At 41.9% G+C, this 27171-nt stretch overlaps 1 protein-coding gene across 3 annotated transcripts; it reads left to right on the forward strand.

Annotated features, from left to right (window-relative positions):
* The first annotated feature begins 47 nt into the window (after nt 1–47).
* On the forward strand, nt 48–25878 carry oxsm (3-oxoacyl-ACP synthase, mitochondrial). 3 transcript variants are annotated; one of them, XM_043689466.2, is made up of 4 exons: nt 165–180; nt 7699–7796; nt 9845–10862; nt 25056–25878. In XM_043689466.2, exons 3-4 carry the CDS (start codon nt 9880–9882, stop codon nt 25456–25458), a joined length of 1386 nt encoding a protein of 461 aa, XP_043545401.2. In that variant the 5' UTR covers nt 165–180; nt 7699–7796; nt 9845–9879; the 3' UTR covers nt 25459–25878. The 3 variants fall into 3 exon arrangements, with proteins under 3 accessions (XP_043545400.2, XP_043545401.2, XP_087843033.1); XM_087986907.1 differs by lacking the exon at nt 165–180 and adding an exon at nt 227–439; XM_043689465.2 differs by lacking the exon at nt 7699–7796 and having other exon boundaries at nt 48–180.
* Nucleotides 25879–27171: the final 1293 nt, after the last annotated feature.

Raw genomic sequence — 27171 nt, forward strand, 5'->3', positions numbered from 1 at the left:
TCGATTCGGACGCGACAAAATGATGACGCCGCAGTTCCCTTCCCCAGCGCCGCTCTTGCCCTCTGGGCGTTGACGCTCTTTGGTGTTGGCGGGCGGGGAAGGACCTCCAGCCCCACCCACTCCCTAACGTTCACGGCGCAGCGGCAGGTGGGTCACGCCTGCGCGTCAGGGAGCCGGCGGGTGAGTCTGTCTCCTCAAGTGTAATGTTACCTCCGCTTCTCTGTTCATGAGTCCTGCTTCTGAATGTTTCCAGTGTTTTGTTTTAGGGTGTTTATGTTTCCTTGAAAGGACGGTTGCCTCCCAGCCTTTCTTATTTTAGTAACTAAGAATGTTGGTGCTGACCCAACTCCGAGGAGATTGGGGGCCCAAGTGTTTCTGCTGTTTCCAGGTTTCTGCTGTTTCCAGGTTTCTGCTGTTTCCAGGTTTCTGCTGTTTCCAGGTTTCTGCTGTTGTTAATTTGAAATCCACCATCTTACCTGGTTTTGACAACAGGTCACTGAGCGCTTTTTCTCTCCACGCGAGAAGATGCTGACTTGCTGAGCTTTTCCAATACTCCTGGGTCCTTTTGGAGCTTCCAATATTCTCCAATATATTGGTGGTCTTCCAAAAAAGTTCTCAGACTTCTTGTGAGCTTCTCTTTCCTGTTTAACAAGGATCATAGCAACACCTACCTGAGATCTGTTTCGGGTATAGAAAAGGAACAATTTACCGAGCAAATTAATTAATAAAATAATATATTGATTGTTTAAAAGTGTGCAATTCATAAAATGACCATTTAAACACTGCCTAGAAGATAAATAAGCCTTTTTTTTTGCCTTTTCACTTCACTTCAGAAGCAGAGCTAGAGAGAGATAGGCATGGTTCCAAATCCTGACCAATGAGGAAGGGAAGGAGACAGGGGATGACATTGGGACTTGTCATAGAGATGTACAGCATAGAAACAGACCATTTGATCCAACTCATTCATGCTGACCAGATATCCTAAATTAATCTAGTCACATTTGCCAACATTAGACCCATATTCATGTACCCATCCAGATGCCTTTTAAATGTAATTTTAGCAGCTTCCACCACTCCCTCAGTAGACAAACAAGAGGCTGGAAGAACACAGCAAGCTGGGCAGCATCAGGAGGTGGAGAAGTCAATTATACCTGAAACGTTGATTTCTCCCCTTCCTGATACTACCTAGCTTACTGTGTTCTTCCAGCCTCCTACTTTTCTACCTTGGATTCCATCATCTGCAGTTTTTTTGTCTCCACCAGTTCCTCTGACAGTTCATTCCATACATGCACCACCCTTTGCATGAAAATGTTATCCCTTAAGTTACTTTTAAATCTTTCCTCTCTCACATTAAACCTGTGCCCTCTCTGATTTTGAGTTGATCTTGGGTGGCATGCACTCCAGACTAACTTTGGTGGAATTCATAGGAAAGTGTGTTGGAAGTGGTTTGTCTTTTATCCTGTCCTGGTTTGGAGATGTGGTGTTGGACTGGAGTGTACGAAGTTTAAAAATCACACAAAACCAGGTTATAATCCAACAGATTTATTTGGAAGCACTATTTTTCGGAGCCCTGCTGCTTCATCAGGTGGTTATCAACCACCTGATGAAGGAGCAGTGCTCTGAAAGCTAGTGCTTCCAAATAAACCTGTTGGACTATAACCTGGTGTTGTGTGATTTTTAACTTTGCAATCCTCTCCTGGTTTATTGTGTAAATAGACATTTGTGGAGTGAGGCTGAGGTTGGGTGTATGTGTCTGCAACGCGTATCCTCTGTCTTGTGTGTGTCTGGGCCACTCCCAGCCTCCAGTATTTTCTCTCTCTCTCATTCTCACGCACTTGCTGTCACTTTCTCACATACACCCGTCCCTCACTTGGACTTGGCGGGGGCGGGCAAAGCATTGCACTGCTCTGATTTCTGATTGGGGACAAAGTCACACATGGAAGCAACTGGAAATAAAGCATCACACTGAACCATCTGAGGCAAAGTGTCTCACAAATTGTGATGACTGCAGGGAAAATCACCCTGGGTATATAAATTCAGATCCGAATTCAAACTGACGCTGCTCCTGCACAATAAATGGGAAAGGTGAAGGCTGGGATATTTGAACTATTTGAGGAAACTGTCTGGTCACCCTATTGATAGGCTCATGATGGTATCTCATGCATGGTATCTTCTCCCTCTCCTAGGTCTGTGCACATCTGGGAGTTGGTGTCTAATATTTCTGGTCTACAGCAGTGGCCACCTTATTGTGTAGTCAAACTGATGGGAGCAAATTTAAGAATACTTTACAGCTTGGTTACAAATTCACAACATAGATAATGATTCCTTAGTTGTAATTTTGCATTCAAGAAACACAATTAAAAGGTGAAATAACAAATCACATTCTTACTATCAGCCTGTAGCTACTAAGTGGACAATTTGCTGCAAAGATTAGTTTTAATGAATAAATTTGAATAATCATTACATTTTGTTTAACTGAATCAGGATCAACCCTAAATAGCCATTCTGAATAATATCTATACCTATATTGTATTAAAATGTATTTTATTTATTTATATTACCAATCTAGTTAAAACTTTGTGTAAACTTTCCTCATTATAAATTCCTATATCCTTGTTTATTAATGAGAATTATTTTTGTAAATGTGTCATATTTAAATTATACCTTTCATACAATAGTGGCATTGTGGCCTCTCCATCATAAGAGTCATAGAGACGTACAGCATGGAAACAGACCCTTCGGTCCAACCCGTCTATGCCGACCAGATATCTCAATTCAATCTAGTCCCACCTGCCAGCACCCGGCCCATATCCCTCCAAACCCTTCCTATTCATATACCCATCCAAATGCCTCTTAAATGTTGCAATTGTACCAACCTCCACCACATCCTCTGGCAGCTCATTCCATACACGTACCACCCTCTGCGTGAAAAGGTTGCCCCTTAGGTCTCTTTTATGTCTTTCCCCTCTCACCCTAAACCTATGCCCTCTAGTTCTGGACTCTCCGAACCCAGGGAAAAGGCTTTGTCTATTTATCCTATCCATGCCCCTCATAATTTTGTAAACCTCTATAAGGTCACCCCTCAGCCTCCGACGCTCCAGGGAAAACAGCCCCAGCCTGTTCAGCCTCTCCCTGTAGCTCAGATCCTCCAACCCTGGCAACATCCTTGTAAATCTTTTCTGAACCCTTTCAAGTTTCACAACATCTTTCCGATAAGAAGGAGACCAGAATTGCACGCAATGTTCCAACAGTGGCCTAACCAATGTCCTGCACAGCTGCAACATAACCTCCCAATTCCTGTACTCAATACTCTGACCAATAAAGGAAAGCATACGAAACGCCTCCTTCACTATCCTATCTACCTGCGACTCTACTTTCAAGGAGCTATGAACCTGCACTCCAAGGTCTCTTTGTTCAGCAACACTCCCTGGGACCTTATCATTAAGTGTATAAGTCCTGCTAAGACTTGCTTTCCCAAAATGCAGCAACTCGCATTTATCTGAATTAAACTCCATCTGCCAATTCTCAGCCCATTGGCCAATCTGGTTCAGATCCTGTTGTAATCTGAGGTAACCTTCTTTGCTGTCCACTATACCTCCAATTTTGGTGTCATCTGCAAATTTACTAACTGTACCTCTTCTGCTCGCATCCAAATCATTTATGTAGAGGACAAAAAGTAGAGGAACCAGCACTGATCCTTGTGGCTCTCCACAGGTCACAGGTCTCCAGTCTGAAAAACAACCCTCCACCACCACCACCATCTGTCTTCTACCTTTGAGCCAGTTCTGTATCCAAATGGCTAGTTCTCCCTGTATTCTATGAGATCTAACCTTGCTAATCAGTCTCCCATGAGGAACCTTGTTGAACGCCTTACTGAAGTCCATATAGATCACATCTACTGCTCTGCCCTCGTCAATCTTCTTTGTTACTTCTTCAAAAAACTCAAACAAGTTTGTGAGACATGATTTCCCACGCACAAAGCCATGTTGACTATCCCAAATCAGTCCTTGCCTTTCCAAATACATGTACATCCTGTCCCTCAGGATTCCCTCCAACAACTTGCCCACCACCGAGGTCAGGCTCACCGGTCTATAGTTCCCTGGCTTGTCTTTACCGCCCTTCTTAAACAGTGGCACCACTTTTGCCAACCTTCAGTCTTCTGGCACCTCACCTGTGACTATCGATGATACAAGTATCTCAGCAAGAGGCCCAGCAATCACTTCTCTCGCTTCCCACAGAGTTCTCGGGTACACCTGATCAGGTCCTGGGGATTTATCCACCTTTATGCGTTTCAAGACATCCAAGCACTTCCTCCTCTGTAATCTGGACATTTTGCAAGACGTCACCATCTATTTCCCTACAGTCTATATCTTCCATATCCTTTTCCACAGTAAATACTGATGCAAAATACTCGTTTAGTATCTCCCCCATTTTCTGTGGCTCCACACAAAGGCCGCCTTGCTGATCTTTGAGGGGCCCTATTCTCTCCCGAGTTACCCTTTTGTCCTTAATATATTTGTAAAAACCCTTTGGATTCTCCTTAATTCTATTTGCCAAAGCTATCTCATGTCCCCGTTTTGCCCTCCTGATTTCCCTCTTAAGTATACTCCTACTTTCTTTCTACTCTAAGGATTCACTCGATCTATCTTGTCTCTACCTGACATATACTTCCTTCTTTTTCTTAACCAAACCCTCAATTTCTTTAGGCATCCAGCATTTCCTGTACTGACCAGCCTTCCCTTTCACCCTGACAGGAATATACTTTTTCTGGATTCTTGTTATCTCATTTCTGAAGGCTTCCCATTTTCCAGCCGTCCCTTTACCTGCGAACATCTGCCCCCAATCAGCTTTCAAAAGTTCAAGCTAATACCGTCAAAATTGGCCTTTCTCCAATTTAGAACTTCATCTTTTAGATCTGCTCTATCCTTTTCCATCACTATTTTAAAACAAATAGAATTATGGTCGCTGGCCCCAAAGTGCTCCCCACTGACACCTCAGTCACTTGCCCTGTCTTATTTCCCAAGAATAGGTTAAGTTTTGCACCTTCTCGAATAGGTACATCCACATACTGAATCAGAAAATTGTCTTGTACACACTTAACAAATTCCTCTCCTTCTAAACCCTTAACACTATGGCAGTCCCAGACTATGTTTGGAAAGTTAAAATCCCCTCCCATAACTACCCTATTATTCTTACAGATAGCTGAGATCTCCTTACAAGTTTGTTTCTCAATTTCCCTCTGACTATTGGGGGGTCTATAATACAATCCCAATAAGGTGATAATCCCTTTCTTATTTCTCAGTTCCACCCAAATAACTTCCCTGGATGTATTTCCGGGAATACCCTCCCTCAGCACAGCTGTAATGCTATCCCTTATCAAAAATGCCACTCCCCCTCCTCTCTTGCCTCCCTTTCTATCCTTCCTGTAGCATTTGTATCCTGGAACATTAAGCTGCCAGTCCTGCCCGTCCCTGAGCCATGTTTCTGTAATTGCTATGATATCCCAGTCCTATGTTCCTAACCATGCCCTGAGTTCATCTGCCTTCCTGTTAGGCTCCTCGCATTGAAATAAATGCGGTTTACTTTATTAATTCTATCTTGTCCCTGCCTGCCCTGATTGTTTGACTCACTTCTGTTCTCAGCTGTACCCATCTCAGGTCGATCTCTTTCCTCACAATCTCCCTGGGTCCCAACCACCCTAACTTACTAGTTTAAATTCTCCCAAGTAGTTTGAGCAAATTTCCTTGCCAGTATATTAGTCCCCTTCCAATTTAGGTGCAATCCGTCCTTCTTGTACAGGTCACTTCAACCCCAAAAGAGATTCCAATGATCCAAAATAACACACCATTCTGCTTTTTCTCTGCTGGCCACAGAACTGTCTGTCTGTACCTCATGACTACAGAATCCCCTAACTCAATTGATCTCTTGGAAGCCAACGCACCCCTCGTTGCATTAGAGCCAGTCTCAATACCAGAAACTTGACTGTTAGTGCTACGTTCCCCTCAGAATCCATCACCCCCTATATTTTCCAAAACAGCATACCTGTTTAAAATGGGTATATCCACAAAAGACTCCTGCACTAGCTGCCTACCTCTCTTACCCTTCCTGGAGTTAACCCATCTATGTGACTGTATCTGAGACTTTCCCCCCTTCCTATAACTGCCATCCATCACATACTGTTGCAAATTCCTCATCGCTTCTATCTGTCTCTCCAACCGATCCACTCGATCTGATAAGATTCGCATCCAACAGCATTTATGGCAGATACAATCCGCAGTAACCCTTAAAATCTGACAAGAAGTACATATCACTGCAAAGGCCACTTTTGCTCCTTCACAATCTACTGACCCAGAAAATAACACCGTCTTATTCCTCTACAAACACTGCCCCAGGTTAAATTAATAGCTATGGCTTATATTTTAAGTTTAATCAAGAGACTTATCTCCAAAAACACATAATCAAGAAAGAATCCACTATACTGACTACTGCAGCCTTTCTGTTAGACCGACTTAAAACAACAATTAACTTATCTGATTCTGTGTTGTGAACTTCGCCCAACATTTCCTCCAAGATTAGTTGTGAATTTCTCTTTGTTAATTTTCCCAGATACACTCCAATGTCCAGCGATACACAAATTCAAACAGCAAAGGCAGTAACTGTGCAGGTTCTCTCTCTCTCTCTCTCTCTCTCTCTCTCTCTCTCCCTCTTTCCTGCACTATCCTCACCATGTGCTTCCTTTGTCTGCTCTTCTCCCTTTTAAGCTGCTGTTTTGACTTTTTCTGTCACCAAGCTCAGGTTTTATGCCAGAGTAATATCACTGCAGCAACTAACTCTGCCTGTCTGCTTTGAGATTTGTCATAACAATCATGAATAATATAAACTCTCAGTATACAAAATAAAAACATAGCATTTGACTTTGTGAGAACTAGGCTATGTCTATGCCCCAGTTTAATTTCCCTCAATAATATTATTTGACCAATTATTACACCTTTAGATATCCAAAATAAGATTTTAAAATGCAGAATCACTTATTTTTGCATTCATGGGATTAATTTAAACATCGTCTGGGAAATTCAGTCTCATAGAGCTGAGAATGGGTGACAGATGAGGATGTATTGGTCAATAGTACTGAACAACGTGAAAAATCCAATGATAAACCATATCTACCACAGTCACGTAGAACTAAGATCGTTTGTGATATTGGCCAATATTCTCTTGTTGACTTTTGCCACACTGCAGGAATTCACATAGAAATTCCAAGAGAGTTGTAAGGTAGTGGCATGTTTGACAACCTTAGAAACTTTAAAATTGGGCTAGTTTTGATAGTATCAAACATTGTATGACATTTGCATGTCAGAAAATGTAATGAATTAGAAGGGGCAGTTGAAGATGGAGGAATTAGATTTTTCATGAAATCAACATTCTAAGTGGAGAGGTGAAACAGAAACCACAGTATTAATAAGGATTTCAAATGGGGTGAGGAGTAACTGGCACAGCGATGTTGAGTAGTGCCAGCATTTTAGATGTTTGAATCCCATATACTTCTTGCATTCGATTGAAGTGAGCGCAGATGAGCAGTGGAATAAAGATATGATTTGTGATGGGCAAAGGCTGAGGGTTGTCATGTCTTCCAAGATGACCTTATCATTTTTTTTTTCCTTATTCTTTCATGGAATATGGGTGTCACTGACGAGATAGTTAAGAGTCAACCACATTGCTGTTGGTCTGGAGTCACATGTAGGCCAAAGCAGTTGGGGATAGCGGATTTTCTGATCTAAATTACATTAGCGAACCAGGTAGGTTTTTATGACAATCATTTTCGCTAAGAATAGCTTTCAATTCTAGATTTTTATTAGTTGCATTTGAATTACACCAGCTGTTATGAAATTTATCTGAGAGTCTCCAGACCATGAGCACGTGTCTCTGGATTACTCTGACATTATCACTCTGCCACCATCTTCATGAAGTATGAATATTTGGCTGAGGAGATTGGGATAGATGTTCAATCAGCATTGTGCTATGTTCCCAATTGTGACTGATTTGCTTAAACAGAAAGAAAATTAAATATGGGGTCATAAATATTAAACATTATCCTGTATCTGTCAACAACAAGATATTAGGAGAAAATGAGGACTGCAGACACTGGAGATCAGAGTCGAAAGTAATAGTGATGGAAAAGTACAGCTGATCAGGCAGCATCTGAGGAGCAGGAGAGTTGACGTTTCGAGCATAGCAACAGATGAAGACCTTCTGCTCGAAGCGTTGACGCTCCTGCTCCTTGGATGCTGCCTGACTGGCTGTGCTTTTCCAGCACCACACTTTTCGACATCAGTAAGATACTAAATGGTATGGGTATATCACAACCCCCCCCAATTGATATGGCCAAGCAGGTGGAACATTGAAACGTACTGATCCCTTTTTCTTTAAATTACATTTTTGCAATATATTTGTTGAAAAAATGATTTATAAATCATATCATTGGAACCTAGGAGAAAGTGAGGACTGCAGATGCTGAAGATCAGAGCTGAAAAATGTGTTGCTGGAAAAGCGCAGCAGGTCAGGCAGCATCTAAGAAGCAGGAGAATCAACGTTTCAGGCATAAGCTGAATGCTGCCTGATGCTGCCTGAGCTGCTGCGCTTTTCCAGCAACACATTTTTCATATCATTGGAACCTACCTGATACATTTATCCTGAAAAATATGCTTAAGGTGCTGTGACTTCAGAATTAATAGTTGGGATTTTAATTCACTTAAAATTAGAGCGGCATGGTGGCTCAGTGGTTAGCACTGCTGCCTCACAGCACCAGGATCCCGGGTTCAATTCCAACCTCGAATGACTGTGTGAGTTTGCACATTCTCTCTGTGTCTGCGTGAGTTTCCTCTGGGTGCTCTGGTTTCCTCCCACAGTCACAAAGATGTGCAGGTTAGGTGAATTGGCCATGCTTAAATTGTCAATTAGGTGCATTAGTCAGAGGGAAAAGGGATTTGGGTGGGTTACTCTTCGGAGTTTTGGTGTGGACCTGTTGGGCCGAAGGGCCAGTTTCCACACTGTAGAGAATCTAATCTAATCTAATCTATTCAAAATTCCTTCACTCGCATCATTAAAATCTGACCCAAAGTGATAAGGCAAGCTAGCCTTGGGCAGACTGTACTATATGTTTCTAACAAATTATTTCAAAATGTTAATTTGCTTTAATAGTCTTTTTTTGCAGATTATAACAATACATAAGTATTTTAGACTAAACTGTATTCAAGTAAGAGAGCCTTTTATGCATTCTGTCCTTGAATAATAAGACACAACACAACACCATAATCTGTTAGGACAGATACTGAACACAGTTTAGGGTGTGGTCCACATATTCTCAATGTTAAATTAAAAGGTAAATTAATCAGCTGCCTGCCTCCTCCCACCACTACCATCACCTTAAAAAAACTTGTTTTAAGGCAGCATTGAGGGAGGTAGAGGACTACATTTGAGTGCTCCCTAGTTTTTGTCAGGAATGGTGATCTTGGGGGGATAAAAAAAAGAGTTGCATAAAAAATAAACACAACAAAATAAATACAGAAAAATGAGAAGCAATATAACATTCAAGGGTGACTTTATTTCAATGTTACTTCGAATTGAACTTGAGCTCTTATTAAATGTTCAATCACAGTTTAAAATGGAACAAGTTACTGCAGTTTGTAATTAAACATTATCGTCCAAAGTATGCATTCTGTCCACCAGAAAACTTCGTGCAAAGATTTGAAATGTAATCTTTTACAATGACTACTTATCTCTTTTAAAATAATGTTTCTGTGCATCTTTACTGTTTACAGTGAAATCAAGTGTATTTTCTTTGCAGAGTTGTGGATAAGTTGTGGTTAAAAGCTGTCAGATATGTTGCTGCAAAGCAACAAGCTGTTCATGAAGGTTTTCTGGTATCAGCTATTGACTCTCAAGAATACAAGACCAGAATTGAATACACGATGTTTCACAAGCACTAACCATCCAAAACGTCGAAGGCGAGTTGTGATTACTGGGGTTGGCCTAGTGTCTCCACTTGGAGTTGGCACTCAACTAACATGGAGCCGCATCCTGAAAGGAGAGAGTGGTATTATTTCTTTGGATAAGTCACAATATAAAGACTTGCCTTGCACTATAGCTGCTTGTGTGCCTCGTGGTGACAGGGAGGGAGAGTTCAATGAAGAAATGTTTGTTTCAAAATCTGAAGGAAAGTCTATGTCAACTGCTACAGTAATGGCAATAGGAGCAGCAAGTCTTGCACTTGAAGATTCTGACTGGTATCCTCGGTCTGAACAGGACCAGCTCAACACTGGAGTTGCTGTTGGTATGGGTATGGTCCCGCTTGATGAAATTAGCAATACAGCTGTGACATTAGCAACCAAAGGTTATAAAAGAGTGAGTCCCTTTTTTGTTCCCAGGATTCTTCCCAACATGGCAGCTGGACATATCAGTATTAAATATAAACTTAAAGGTCCAAATCATGCAGTATCGACTGCATGTACCACAGGAACTCATGCTATTGGGGATGCTTCAAGATTAATTCTCCACGGGGATGCAGATGTGATGCTAGCTGGTGGAACCGAGGCCTGCATTAACCCATTATCTATCACGGGCTTTGCAAGAGCACATGCTCTCTGCACCAGCTTCAATGCTACCCCCAAATTGGCTTCACGTCCATTCCACCCTGATAGAGAGGGTTTTGTAATGGGAGAAGGGGCATCAGTGCTGCTACTGGAGGAGTATACACATGCTACAATGAGAGGAGCACGAATCTATGCAGAGATACTTGGTTACGGACTCTCCGGGGATGCCAATCATATAACCTCTCCCAGCGATGGAGGAGATGGAGCAAGCAGGTAAATTTTAATGTTCTGATGAAGAATATGGACACATCAGGATCAGAATTGGAGGTACTAAACTGCAGGTTTGGAAACTGAAGATTTTAAATATTCTAAATTCCTCAAAAATTGATGTTTAGATCATATGGCTATAAAATCAAAAAGATTGATTTATGGAATCAATAGAATTAAGGAAATTGATTCTCATAAAACTGGTAAATATTCCTGAATTCATTTAACCAAAAAAAAACTCAAAAAAAAGTTCCTTTCAATTAGCAAATTAAAATATTGGGTGTAAATTTCTGAGCAGATTCTTCTGCTTCCATGGATGTCCCCAGACTCGATCATTAAGTATGATGAAGACCAAGATCAATAGATTTCTAGTAATTTATGACATCAAAAGATATGTGGCAAAATCGCATTGAGGCAGCTGATCAGTCATTATCTAGTTGAATGGCGAAACAAGCTTGAGAATTACCCTGCTCCTATTTCCAGCGCTAAAATATTTCTGTGATACCACACTGGCCAAAGAAAATTATATAATTGCTAATAAACAATAAATAAACAAATAAATTATAAAATTGCACTGCGTTTCCATGGCTGTTGTGCTAGAATTACAGAGGAGGATCGGGAGGACATAATGGAAAATCCTCCCATCCCCCCCCCCTCCACCAACCCTGCCCCCACTCCCAGTCCTTTAAATGTTTGTAGAACAAACTTCATGTACTTAAATGTAGTCTTCTAGGATAATTTCAGAAGCTTGAATTATTAGGAAAGACTGGAGAAACCTGGAACTTTCAGCTTGAAATTTTATAGAAGTCTACAATATCGAAACTTCAACCTAGTTTGTGATATGAAGGCAAGTGAATCCAAGTTCAAAGTTGTAAAGAGGAATGTTGGCAGAGAGGAAAAAAAACTCTGGATTGGGCAGTGGCATGGAGTGGGGGTGGTAGTGGTAACAGTTGGTAACCATAACAGCTAACTGTAGGATCTTTCCAGGCAGACAAATTAAGATGTTACTTTGTCTTGCTAGCTGATGTGAATTTTGGTGTACCTTCCATTTTCATGCAGCAAAATGTCTGAAGACACTAGAAGGAAAGCAGAAAATTTAGGTGTGAATTATGGCATGATCATAGAAGTAAATTGTAAGGATGCAGTCGAAGGTGGGGAAAGATGTAGCTGATTAGAAGTAAGTTTATAAAGGCAATTCCAGCAGAATAGGAGATGACAGTTCTCTTATCTATATCAATGAGAAACTGGAATATATTGAGTCATTTGTAACTTGATGTGAGAAAGCACAGCAATAAAAAAGCATGTTAGAGAGGTAGAGTTGTGTGTAATCAGTGAACATATGGCAAATGTTCATTAACTGTGATGATGGTTTCTGCTTATGGTCCTGTTCAGACTTTTAGCAGGTTTTCAAGACTGGCATATGACCTACTGGTTTTCTTTTAACCATTAGCTAGGCTCCATTAGTTATATATGGCATGGATGTTCTATTTATTACCTTGATGTTCCAACATGGTGTGATGCTATATATGTGAACACTGTACTATGTGAAACATCCATGGTTCCCCTTACTCCTGGTCTGAGGATAGAGAAGGAAGTTGGCAGCAGAGAAAGTCTATGGATTGGCGCAGTGGCCCAGTGGTTAGCACTGCTGTCTCACAGCGCCAGGGACCTGGGTTCAATTCCAGCCTCGGTTGACTTTCTTGTGGAGTTTACACATTCTCCCTATGTCTGCGTGGGTTTTCTCCAGGTGCTCTGGTTTCATCCCACAGTCTGAAGATGTGTGGTTAAGGTAGATTGGCCATGCTAAATTGCCCGTAACATTAGGTGCATTAGTCAGGGGTAAATATAGAAATGAATCTGGAAGGGTTATTCTTCAGAGAGTCGGTGTGGACTTGTTGGGCCGAAGGGCCTGTTTCCACAATGTAGGGAATCTAATCTAATCCTTCCTTGAAGCTGGAGTGCCACTCTGGATTCTCTGAGTTCAGCTAATAGAAAAAAAAACTTAACAATCTCTTACGCCAGTTTTGCTACTAAACCAGTTGTCCTCTAAGTTGCAGTAAAAATAAATATCAATACTGCAAGAAGCGGTGATTTCTACTTTATGATTAATCACTGATCTGCTTGTGACAGTATTGTGACCCAGGGCTCGTGAGCAAACTTAACTAGCTTTGATCCCTCCTACATTTTCCACATGCTGAGGGTTAAAATTGACCTCAATGATTTAATTAATTCAAATGAGGTGCTATGACTATGAAGAGCTTGACATTGTCATTATGAAATAAACAACCTGTTCAGACTGCCCTAATGTAGAAGCACACAGGCTGCTGTCAAGTTCACACACTAATTATGCATATCCATCTGCTTAAATGTGTTGCCAGCCCAACGTAGCAAGCAGAATTTTTAACTACCCAGTGAGTGGTTACATATGAGGACAAATATTGCCATTCTAGCCAGCTTGAAAATCCTGCGACAGTGCAAGCCTCTTCTCTCTGGAACAGATGATCTGGCAGAGGTACAACACCGGCATGATGATGATAAATCTGAAACATTCCAGGATTTCTGTTTACAATCTCTCATTCTCAGCATCTGCAGTATTTTTCTTTGGTACTGTGCTAGATCGTTCATGCAAAGTTCCCTGAGTATAACTCATTACTTGAGTTTGAAGGGCAAGTCAGGGAATCAGCATGCAGCGGACATAACTGCTGAGATGCCATGTTTCATTTATTTCCTCAGACTTCCCTCCCCCTGTAATTAAGACAGCCAGCTCCATGTAGCAACTGACGCTGTGCTGACTACAAATTTTCATATTAGTCAGCACAGCCTTCTCCTTAAAAAAACAGATGTTGTCAGTATAATGATATAACATGAAATGCATCCCACAGACTGGCCAATATTTCATTTGGTGTACAGTGTACAGTGCACAACAGAGACTGTGCGCCCAATATCTTCATTTTCATTTCAGTAATCACAGTTTGATTTAGCTAAATAATTGGGATCTAAGAAAACAGTGAGAAGATTTGGTTCTGAATTCATATTATATTTCTTTGTCTGGTATTTTAGAGGGCAGTATCTATTGTATTGTGATACTAATTGCATCAGGTAAAGGAATTCAAGCACATTAAGCATTCATATGCTTAACTTTACACATTATGAATTCAAGATCTTTGAACACGATGAATGTAATTTACACACACAGAGGACAGGGCCACAGAAGGTGTTCGGAATTTCCATGCTGGCTCTTGATCTTGTTTACTCATGCAGGGGATGTGAGCATCATTGGCATGGTCACCATTTATTGCCGATCCCAAATTACTCTTGTGAATTACAGTGGTGTGTTCCTTGCTTGAACCACTGCAATTTATGTGCTCCAGATATGCCTTCAGTTTTTGTAGGTAGGGATCTTGATCCAGTAATGATGAAGGAATGGCAATCTATTTCCAACTAAAGGTCGTTTACCACTTGGAGGGGAACTGAGAAGTAGCGGTGTTTCCATTCACCTGCTGCCCTTGTACTTCTAAATAGTGGAGACAATAGGTTATTGAGGTGTTGTCTGAGAAACCTTGGTAAGTTACTGCAGTTTACCTTCTAGATCATACACATGGCTGCCACTTTGTAGCATTGGTGGAGGTGATGAATATTTAAGGTGGTGAATGGATTTTAACCAAGCAAGCTGCTATTATGGTCCGATGGATGATAATGAGCTTCTTGAGTGCCGTTGGTGTCACAGTCATCCATGAGAGTATTCCTTCATGTTCCTTGTATGCTCTTTCCATATCCAGCCTGTCGGATCCCCAAAGAATCTTGTATGTCTCAATAAGATCACCTCTCTCTCTTCTAAATCCCAGTGAGTACTGGTCTAACCTACTCAACCTATTCTTGTAAGACAGTCTCTCCAAACCCTGTATCAGCCCAGTGAACTTTCTCTAGACTGCCTCAAATGCCAGCATTTCTTTGCTTAGATTAAGGGCCCAGGACTGTTCACAATATTCCAGCTGTGGTCTGACTAGAGCCTTGTATAGTTTTAACAATACCCCCCAACTTTTAAACTCCACTTCCTTAAAATTAAGGGCCAACACTTTATTTATTTTCCATATTAACTGCTGAATATCCAGCTCCTCTATTCTTCCTGCCAAAGTGCATAACCTCACATTTTTTCCACAATATATTCCATCTGTCATATTTTTGCCCACTTGCTTAATCCCTCTGCAAACTCAGTCACCCTGAGCACTTGTGTTTCCATGTATTTTGATGTCATCCACACTTTTGGCTATAGTGCATTCACTTTCCTGATGCATGTCATCAATATATATTGTAAATAATGGTGGTCCCAGCACTGATCCATGAGGCATTCCATGAGTTAGAAGTTATCATGCTGAAAATGACCCCCTTTTATCCCAACTCTGTGTTCTGTTAGTTAACCTGTCCTCTATCCATTGTAATACATTACCTCCAATACCTTGGGCTCTTAATAAGTAGCTTAAAATGCCTTCTGAAATTCCAATATATTACACCCAGAGATTCCCTTTTATTTATCCTGCCATTAATGTCTCTCTAACCTTGTTCTTTCAGGGGCCTACATTCACTTTGGCTCCTCTCTTCCTCTTTATAAATTTAAAGAAGCACTTGTTTTCCATCTTAATATTACTGGAAGTTTATCCTCAAGTTTACCTTCTCCCTCTTGAATAATTTTTTCATTGTCTTTTGCTGGTTTTCAAAACCTCCCCAATCCTTTGACTTATCACTAATCTTTGTACATTTTGTATTTTCTTTCCATTTAATACTAGCACAAACTTCCCTGATTAGCCCTTCGTCGCCAGGATATGTCTTTGCTGTAAGCCCCAAACTATTTTTTAAACGTCTGCCATTGTTCTTCAACTATCTTTGCTACTAAATTCCTTTCCAAGTCCACACCCAAGCAGCTCTGCTCTCATTCCTTTATAATGACTTTTATTTAAGCTTAGCAGGGTTGTTTCTGACCCAAGTTCCTCCATCTCAAACTGAATGGTAATTCCTATCGTGGCAGGGTCACAGTTTTCTAAGAAATCTTTCACTCTGACATTATTTATTAAAACTGTCTCATTATATATCACCAGGTCTAAAGTAACCTGTTCCATGGTTAAATCCACAGCTTATCATTTTAGGAGACTGTCCTGAGTATACTCTATGAATTCTTCCTTGTGACTACCTCTGCCAATCTAACTATTTCCAATCAGCATCTATTTACACCAAACCACTGAAATTCAGCTCTTTGTGTACATTTGAATCAAGTGTGGTGATGTCTCTGATTAAGTGGCTGAATCCTGCCATCACTTTGATTATGAGCACCCTTGGGAACGGTAATTGGCCCAATTGGATTTGTGCTTTTTGTTTATTTTTCATGACATGTTAGGTATCCCTGGCAGGGTTTGTTTTTCCACCCGAATTGCCCTTGAAATGAATGGCTTACTAGGCCATTTACAGAGGGCAGTTCAGAGTGAACAACATTCCTGCAGTTCTGGATTCTCACAGTTAGCGAGACTGGCTAAATATGGAAAATTTCCATGCCTGAAGGATATTCGTGAGCCAGATGAGTTCCTACAGCAATCAACAATGATTTTGTAGTTACCATTACCGAAACTAGTTTTCAATTCCAGGTTTATAAAAGTTGAATTTAACTTGTACCAGCTGCCATGCTGGCATTTGAACATGTCCTCAGAACATTAGCCTGGGTTTCTGGATTATTGTCAAAAAGTATGGCAGTGGAAAAGCACAGCTGGTCAGGCAGGATCCGAGGAGCAGGAGAGTTGACGTTTCAAGCATAAGCTCTGCGTCAGGAATGTTAGTGGGGGGTGGGGGTGTGGCAGGGGGTGCTGAGAGATAAATGGGAAGGGTGTGGGCTACGGGGAAGGTATCTAGGAATGCGATTGGTAGATGAAGGTGGAGAGTGATGGTGATAGGTCAGAACTGAGGGTGTAGCGGATAGTTGGGAAGGAAGATGGACAGGTAGGACAGCTCAAGAGGGCAGTGCTGAGTTGGAGAGATGGGTCTGGGATAAGATCAGGTAAGATAAGGGGAGATCAGGAAACTGGTGAAATGGATTATTGGTCCAGTGGAAGTACCTTTAATGATATTACATCCTCACAAAAATAGGTCACTACCTTTCACCAGAGAGGATCCACGTTACATCAAGCGTGACTCACCAGGAAACCTTTCTCATAGAATCCCTACAGTGTGGAAACAGGCCCTTTGACCCAACAAGTCCACACTGGCCCTCCGAAGAGTAACCCAGCCAGACCCATTCCCTTACCCTATTATCCTATATTTAATCCTGACTAATGCACCTAACCGACACATCCCTGAACACTCTGGGCAATTTAGCACGACCAATCCACCTAACGTGCACTTCTTCGGATTGTGGGACGAAACCCATGCAGACGTGGGGAGAATGTGCAAACTCCACACAGCCAGTTGCCTGAGGCTGGAATCAAACCCGGGTGCCTGGCACTGTGAGGCAGCAGTGCTAATCACTCAGCCACCGCACCCCTCTTGCCATTTACCACAGAAGGATTTACAAGTTGTTAATAGAGCTCTTTAACCATGTTATCAATACACATTCCGTGGTCATCAAGTCCTGGAGGAGGACTTGAACCTATAGTTTCTGGCTTAGAAATAGGGATACCATCACTGTGCAATCAGACTTAGAAATTTTTGTACTTATGCTTCAGTCTAGCTCTCATTACAACTAATTAATTAATGCAGTACCATCTGCCTTTGCTTGGAATCTGTTCAGTATATTCATTAGTTTGAGCAGAGGAAAAAAAAACTCAATTTTCTCCAGTATTTATACTTTGGTATATTATGTAGTTGAGCATAGAGTTCATAGATTAGAGAAATTGAAAACAGCCGAGTGACAACATGTAAAAAGAACTCATGATTAATATTTGAAGAGGAATGATTTCATTATTGGAATTTAGATTCCCTGTTATCATATGGAGCCATCCAGTCTGAGAGCATAGCATCTTACAAACAAGAAAACTGTCCAGATGTCTTCAAGTATGATTCAATAGCACAGATCCCGAATGATTTAAACGGTCAGTGTATCGGGTTCTCTCTTTATAGTATGAGCTTTTGGGAGTGGGACAGCTAATGACATTTTTAAATTGGCTACTGCTTGGTGAGATCAACCTATCTAGACATTTTTAATCAACCTGTTCAGATGTGTTGTGGCTTTAACCCAGGTCTTCTGGCTCAAAGGTAGGGACAATACCGCTGTGCCACAAAAGTGCTTAAAGATCAGCCGTTGTATTTGAATATGCAGACTAATCAGCTCTGTTCAAGTAGACTGTTATAATTAGTGTCAAATACAAAATTGACTTTGAGGTAGATAAGTATTGGTTACTCCAGTTGTTGCTTAGTGAAACTGCTTCCTCAGGCATTTGAATAAGCTGAGATGAGAAACTGAATTATCATGGTTCAATGATAATGTTTTTCTTAAATATGTCTTCAGAATTTTAAGATTCTTACAACAACAGTGTATTTATGTAATATTTTAAAGCAGTATAAAAGTCCCAAATCTCTTCATGGAAAAATGACCAAACAGAATATAAAGGGCATTAGGACGGATATGCATGTAACATGTTTTACTATGTTACAGACACTATATAAAAGTAAATTATTGTTGTAGGTCTGGAAGAGAGAACTGATGCATGTAGCCCAGGAGATTTGTAAACTGTCTGTTTGATCTTAGAATCATAGAATCCCTACAGTGCAGAAAGAGGCCATTTGGTCCATTGAGTCCCCACCAACCCCTTGAAGAACATCCCAGCCCCCTACCCTATTCCTGCTAATCCACCAAGCCCATACATCACTGGACACTATGGATAATTTAGCATGGCCTATCCACCCAACCTGCACATCTTTGGACTGGGAGGAAACCTACAAATTTGAAGAAGCAGACTCCACATAGACAGTCGCCCGAAGCTGAAATTGAACCCGGGTCCCTGATGCTGTGAGGCATCAGTGTTAATCACTGAGCCACCATGCCACCCTACTACGTTATTTAAAGCCTGAGATGTTCACTTTGCCAAGTTATTATTTAAGAACATAAGAAATATAAGAAAGAGTAGGCCACATGATCCAGTGAACGTGATCTGGTATGCAGTGTGAACATGGGTGACACTAATCAGCTTCACTACTCAGTGCTTAGAATGCTTGAGTTCATTTGGGGAGACATTTCCAACATTTTATACCCTACCAGGGAAGAATTGCCTCCTCATTTCAATCTACCTTTTCTCTGGATTCTGCAGCTTGGAGAATCAGCCTCTCGGCTATCATGTGAAATATTTCAATTAAATATCCAAAATTCAAATCATATAACAATTCAGATTGGGTTTCAGACTCCTGTTTTCTCTGGACTTTATCCCACATGATCAGAGCTGATGAATAAGTCTGTTAATCAGAGATGTTATGAGGCATGTTATAGCATTGTAATTTATCAACCGTGTAATAACTTAATTGTTTATCCTGAAATACAATAGGATACTAATCTGTGGGGATCAGTGGCTGTTAGGAGTAGTCCTTTGTGCTGGATGTGGGGAAAATTGTCTGGTAACATCCCAAGCTGGAGTACCATTAACAGTTTATAAAATCATTTGTCGTGCCAAATAACTTTTTCAATATAGGCAGCTTATGTAAAATCTGGCTACCCGGAAACTGGAGCTGTCAGAAATCTGGACAGTTTTGGTCTCAATTCTAATTCAGTAAAAGTATTTTTTTTAAATTCACTTGAATAGTTCAATGAGGTGCTGTGTTTGGATTCAGACTCATTATTCAGTTTGTGCACTGTTCTATCCTGTGCTGTAAGCCAGTTTTTTAAAGCCAGTTGACCAGAGTACAGGAGATTAGCATGTTCCTGTGAGGATGAAAGATAAGGATGTCAAGATCTCAGATCCATGGGTGATGAGAGATGTTGTAAGTTTAGTTATAAACAAAAAGGAGACAATGTAAGATTTAGGAAGGAGAAATCAAACAAGGTCCTTGAGCAGTATAAAGGAAGCAGAGAAAAGGAATTAGGTGGGTTTAAAGGGGCCATGAAATGTTCTTAGCTAGTAGGATTAAGGAGAATCTCAAGGCATTTTATACAAATATAAGGAGCAAGAAGCTAACTAGGGAAATCGTAAGTCTGCTCAAGGACAAAAGATGGAATTTATGCGTGGAACCAGGGAAAGTGGGTGAGGTCCTTGATGAGTACTTTGCATTGGTATTCATCAAGGAGAAAGACATGGATGATGGTACGTTTAGAGAGGTGTTAGTCGGTACTCTAAGGTATGTCAATATGAAGAAGGAAGTGGTATTGGGTGTCTTGAAAAACATTACGTTAGGGCCTGATTGGATCTATCTACTGAGGGAGGCAAAGGAGGAAATTGCTGGGGCCTTGAAAGATCTTTGTATCCAGTTTAGCCATGGACAAGGTCCCCAAAGACTAGACAATAGATACCAAGTTCCTTTGCTCAAGAAAGCAACAGGGATAATCTGACTGGTTTATAGACTGGTAAGCCTTACATGAGTGGTAGGGAAATCATTGGAGAACATTCTTAGGAACAAATTTACTTGGATTGGAGAAGAATCAACTTAATCGGGATAATCAGCATTGCTTTTTGCAGGCAAAGTCTTGTCTCACAAACTTGATGAAGTTTTTTGAGGAAGTGACGAAGACTGAGGATGAGGCACTGTAAATTGACTATGTAGACTTTACTAGAGCATTTGACAAGGTTCTTCGTAGTGGGCTGGTCCAGAAGATCAAAGCACATGGAATCTAAATTGGCTTGGCCAGAAAAGATAGAGGGTAGGTGTGAAGGGATGTTTTTCTGACTGGAGGGCTATGATCATTGGTGTTCTACAAGGATCACTGCTGGATTCCCTGTCGTTTGTAATGTATCTAAATGATTTGCACGAAGATGTAAGTGGTCTGATTAGTAAGTTTCCAGATGAGATGAAAATTGGTGAGTTGTGGATAGTTCGGAAGGATATCAAAGGATATGGATCAGCTAGAAAGTCAGGCAGAGAAATGGCAAATGGAGTTTAATTCTGACAAGTCCAAGTTGGTGCATTTTGGGATGTCAAATGCAAGAGGAAAGTAGACTGTAAATGGTTGGACCTCTGGAAGCATTGATAGACAGAGAAATCATCAGGTTCAATTCCATAGTTCCCTGAAAGTGGCAACACAAGTGGATAAGGTGGTAAATAAGGCATACGGCATGCTTGCCTTCATTGGTCAGGCCATTGAATACAAAAGTTGGCAAGTCATACTGATTAAGGATAGTCAACATGGCTTTGTGCATGGGAAATCATGTCCCACAAACTTGATTGAGTTTTTTGAATAAGTAACAAACTAGGATTGATGAGGGCAGAGAGGTAGACTTGATCTATATGGACTTCAGTAAGGCATTCAACAAGGTTCCTCATGGGAGACTGGTGAGCAAGGTTAGATCTAATGGAATACAGGGAGAACTAGCCATTTAGATACAAAACTGGCTCAAAGGTAGAAGTCAGAGGGTGTGGTGGAGGGTTGTTTTTCAGATTGGCGGCCTGTGACAAGGATCGGTGCTAGGTCCACTACTTTTCATTTATATAGATTATTTGGATGTGAGCATAAGAGGTACAGTTAGTAAGTTTGCAGATGACACCAAAATTGGAGGTGTAGTGGACAGCAAAGAAGGTTGCCTCAGATTACAACAGGATCTTGATCAGATGGGCCAATGAGCTGAGGAGTGGCAGGTGGAGTTTAATTTAGATAAATGTGAGGTGTTGCATTTTGGGAAAGCAAATCTTAGCAGGACTTTTACACCTTAACGGTAAGGTCTGAGGGAGAATTGCTGAACAAAGAGACCCTTCATAGCTCCTTGAAAGTGGAGTCGCAGGTAGATAGGATTGTGAAGAAGGCGTTTGGTATGCTTTCTTTTCTTAGTCAGAGTATTGAGTACAGGAGTTGGGAGGTCATGTTGCAGCTGTACAGGACATTGGTTAGGCCACTGTTAGAATATTGTGTGCAATTCTGCTTTCCTTCCTATTGGAAGGATGTTGTGAAACTTGAAAGGGTTCAGAAAAGATTTATAAGGATGTTGCCAGGATTGGAGGATTTGGGGCTGTTTTCCCTGGAGTGTCGGAGGCTGAGGGGTGACCTTCTAGAGGTTTACAAAATCATGAGGGGCATGGATAAGACAAATAGACAAAGTGTCTTCCCTGGGGTGGGGGAGTCCAGAAGTAGTGGGCATAGGTTTAGGGTGAGAGGGAAAAGATATAAAAAAGACCTAAGGGGAAACGTTTTCACACAGTGGATGGTGCATGTGTGGAATGGATTGCCAGAGGAAGTGGTTGAGGCTAGTACAATTGCAACATTTAAAAGGCATTTGGATGTGTATATGAATAGGAAGGGTTTGGAGGGATGTGGGCTGGGAGCTAGCAGGTGGGACTAGATTGGGTTGGGATATCTAGTTGGCATGGACGGGTTGGACCGAAGGGTCTGTTTCCCTGCTGTACATCTCTATGACTCTATGCTACAGGTATATGAGACTTTGATCAGGCCACATTTGGAGTATAGTAGGCAGTTCACCACCCGGCGCCTGGAGGAAGAATGCCTCATCTTCCGCCTCGGAACACTTCAACCCCGTGGCATCAATGTGGATTCCACCAGTTTCCTCATTTACCCCTCCCCCACCTCACCCCAGCTCCCTGCCTACTTTCCTTTCCACCTATCCTCTCTGACCTATCACCTTCATCCCCCACCCCCATTGTACTCTATGCTACTTTCTCTCTCTCTTTCCCCCTCTCCCCCCCCCCCCCCATCCTGCAATTTATCTCTCCACTCTGCAGGCACCTGCCTGTATTCCTAATGAAGGGCTTTTGCCCGAAACGTTGATTTTCCACTCTAATCTAGGTTCTGGTCACCATACTATTGGAAGGATGTGGAGGCTTTGGAGAGGGTGCAGAAGATGTTTACTGGGACATTGACTGGATTGGAGTGTATGAACTATAATGAGAGGTTGGGCAAACTTGGATTGTTTTCAATTGTGAGTGTGGTGCTGGAAAAGCACAGCAGGTCAGGCAGCATCTGAGGAGCAGGAGACGCGACATTTCTGGCAGAAATCCTTTATCAGGAATGAGGCTGTGAGCCGAGGTGGTGGCGAGATAAATGGGAGACGGGGGTGTGGCTGGGGGAAAAGTAGCTGAGAGTGCAAAAGGTGGATGAAGGTGGGGCTGATGGTGATAAATCAGAGGAGAGGGTGGAGTGGATAGGTGGAAAGGAAGATGGATGAATAGGACAGGTCATGAGGGTGGTGCTGAGTTGGTAGCTTGGATCTGTGATAAGGTGGGGAGAGGGGAAATGAGGAAACTGGTGAAATCCACTTTGCTACCATGGGGTTGGAGGATCATGAGGCGGAAGATAAGGCGTCCTTCCTTCAGCCGTCGGATGGTTACAGATTGGTGATGGAGGAGGTCCAGGACCTGCATGTCCTTGGCAGAGTGGGAGGGGAAGTTGAAGTGTTTGGCCACAGGGTGGTGGGGTTGGTTGGTGTTGGTGTCCTAAGGATGTCCTCTGAAGCACTCTGTGAGTAGGTGACCTGTCTCCCCAATGTAGAGGAGACTGCATCAGGAGCAAAGGATACAGTAAATGATGTGTAGAAGTGCAGGTGAAGGTTTGCTGGTTGTGGAAGACTCATTTGGGACCTTGGACAGAGATGAGGGGATCGATGTGGGCGCAGGTTTTGCAATTCCTGTAGTTCGGGCGAAAGTGCTGAGAGGAGAAGGTAGGTTGTTGGGGGGCATACACCTGACAAGGGAGTTGCGGAGGGAATGGTCTTTCGAAAAAGAGGATGGGGGGTGGAGGGAAATATATCCTTGGTGGTGGGGTCCGTTTGTAGGTGGCGGAAATGGTGGAGAATGATGCGATATATATGGATGTTGGTGGGGTGGAAGGTGAGGATTGGGGGATTCTGTCCTTGTTGCGGTTGGAGGGGTGCGGGATGTGGATGAGATGCGCTGGAGGGCATCATAACCACATGGGAGAGGAAATTGCAGTCTTTAAAGAAGGAGGCCATCCGGTGTGTTCTGTGGTGGAAGTGGTCCTCCTGGGAGCAGATGTGGCGGAGGCGGAGGAACTGGGAATAAGGGATAGAATTTTTGCAGGAGGCAGGATGGGAGGAGGTGTAGTCTGGGTAGCTGTGGAAGCCTGTGGGTTTGTAGAAGATGTCAATGTTGAGTCAGTCCCCGTTGATGGAGATGGAGAGGTCCAGGAAGGGGAGGGAGGTGTGTAGAAGATGTCACTTGTTTTCACTAGAGCGTCAGAGGCTGACTTGATAGATGTTTATAAATTGAGAAGAGTGAATAGGGTAGATAGTCAGAGTTTCTTTCCCAGGATGGAAATGTCAACCACTAAGGGGCATAGGTTTAAGGTGGGGTCAAGTTAAGTTTACAGGAGATGTGCAAAGGAAGTAATTTTTACACACTTGGTAATAGGTACCCGGAATATGCTGCTGGGGATTTAGTCGAAGCAGATATGATAGCAAAGTTTAAGGGCATTTAGACAGATACAAGAACATGTAGAGAATAGAGAGATGTGGACTATGAGCAAGTAGATGGGATTAGTGGGCCAAAGGGCCTTTTCCTGTGTTGTACTGTCTATGTTCTTAACTCTTGACCCAATGTGCCTTGAACTGCACCACCCGCAACTCAATCACCCAAATGGAAATCTGAAAATATCTAAAATCTGGGAAGGCCTCGATCCTGAGGGTGCCAGATTTGAGGTGACCTACCTGTACAGTTTTAAGATATTAAAGTATAATATATTAGCTTGTCCCATAATTTGTTACCTAGATATTTTTAATCAATCTGTTCAGAGATCATCTAACACATCTCTGGAACAGATGGGTCTTGAACCCAGGTCTCCTGGCCGAGAGGTAAGGATATTACCACTGCATCACAAGAGCCCTAAGAATTTGTAACCTACATTAAACTGTTTAATGATAAATTAAAAGTATACCTATTGGGAAAATATAGCAGGTCAAGCATTTTGTAGAGAAACAAAACAGAGTAGCTTTCCAATAATGAGTCTTAATTTAGTGCATACAATTACATGCATTTCCTTGTAGGTTAATATTTTTAGTTTAACCTTATTTGAGGCTTGTGTGAATATAATTTGGTATTAACTCTGACTTTCCTCAGATGTATGTCAGCCGCAATGAATGATGCTGGAATAACACCAGAGGATGTTACATACATCAATGCCCATGCCACCTCCACACCACTAGGGGACGCAGCTGAAAACCAAGCCATCAAGAGATTGTTTAAAGAGCATTCACGTTCCCTTGCTGTGTCTTCCACTAAAGGAGCCACTGGTCATCTCCTAGGGGCAGCTGGAGCAATAGAAACTGCATTTACAGCCCTGGCCTGCTTTCATGGGATCGTTCCTCCAACATTGAATCTTGATAAGACTGACCCTGATTTTGATTTGAATTATGTTCCTATAACAGCCCAAGAATGGATAACTTCAAAAAGGCGTATTGCACTGACTAATTCATTTGGATTTGGAGGCACTAATGCAACACTCTGCTTGGGGAGCGTCTAATCAAGTTTTATATTAACAAATAATGGAAAGCTGTATTGTCTGGCTGTACATTTCAGAAAGTTCGGAACATCTGAAAAAGCCGTGAAACGTTGGTCCAGGAATATCTATCACTGGGACTCCATCATCATAACAAGGACATAGAGTCAAATGTTAACAACAATGAGTGACAATGCTATTCTGGATAACTTCGTTCATTTTTTTCCAATTGGCAACTGTAGACATCTTCATCCATGAATCAAAAGAACAAAAATGGAGTTCCATGCTTTGTGTTTATTATTATGGCACTTTTGTTAAACCCAGTGAGTGAAATTTGTAACTTAAACATGTTTTGCTGCTAAAGCTTGAAAAAATACATTACAAAATATTTCAATTTGAATGTTATAAAAAGTGCTATAGAATTAAACTACCTTTGATACAGCATGTTCCAGTCTGAGCTGTCTCAATAAAATTTCAAAGCCTTTGTTGTTCACAATCTACCTTCCATGTCAGACCCATAGCCCCGGAGGTGTTCTACAGCTTCCAGAACCTCAGTGTACTATGGTGAAAGCCCTAGACAGAATTTTTGCAGTCACTGTCCCGCGCCTGAACCATGAAATGTGTGAGTCTGCAACCCTTTGTTGAGGACAATACATTGGAAGACAAGCAAGTCTTGGGCAGAACACAAATTATGTTTGGACAGTTTGATGGATCTCCAGGCACAGTTATGCGTATCTTTGTGTGTCCCAGGAACAGCCAGTTCAGCGTTCACCCTTGCCTCAATTTATCTTGGCTCCCAAGGCCTGTTTGAACTGGACTCAGATGGTTGTCAGTCAGCAGAAAATGGTAATATCTTCCAGATACAGAGACTTTGACCTGCATGCCTCTACTGCCTGGATACATTACCCTTTTGATTGTCTCGATAAAAGGTACTGTGGAGCATATGAACAGGACAGTGAATGTGGGCAACCCTGCCTGACTCCAGATTTGATTAGACTGTTTTCTGATATACACTAAATAGAGTCATAAAGATGTACTGCATGGAAACAGACCCTACAGTCCAACCTGTCCAGGCTGACCAGATACCCCAACCCAATCTAGTCCCACCTGACAGCATCCGGCCCATATCCCTCCAAACCCTTCCTATTCACATACCCATCCAAATGCCTCTTAAATGTTGTAATTGTACCAGTCTCCACCACATCCTCTGGCAGCTCATTCCATACACGTACCACCCTCTGCGTGAAAAAGTTGCCCCTTAGGTCTCTTTTTATATCTTTCCCCTCTCACCCTAAACCTATGCCTTCTAGTTCTGAACTCCCCAACACCAGGGAAAAGACTTTGTCTATTTATCCTATCCATGCCCCTCATAATTTTGTAAACCTCTATAAGATCACCCCTCAGCCTCCGACGCTCCAGGGAAAACAGCCCCAGTCTGTTCAGCCTCTCCCTGGAGCTCAAATCCTTCAACCCTGGCAACACCCTTGTAAATCTTTTCTGAACCCTTTCAAGTTTCACAACATCTTTCCGATAGAAAGGAGACCAGAATTGCACGCAATATTATAACAGTGGCCTAACCAATGTCCTGTACAGCCGCAACATGACCTCCCAACCCCTGTACTCAATATTCTGTCCAATAAAGGAAAGCACACCAAATGCCGCCTTCACTATCCTATCACCCTGCGACTCCAATTTCAAGGAGCTATGAACCTGCACTCCAAGGTCTCTTTGTTCAGC

The sequence above is a fragment of the Chiloscyllium plagiosum genome, unplaced genomic scaffold (assembly GCF_037043375.1).
Source record: "Chiloscyllium plagiosum isolate Xiang-an unplaced genomic scaffold, Cpla_swu_hap1 HiC_scaffold_5, whole genome shotgun sequence".
NCBI classification, from domain to species: Eukaryota; Metazoa; Chordata; class Chondrichthyes; order Orectolobiformes; family Hemiscylliidae; genus Chiloscyllium; species Chiloscyllium plagiosum.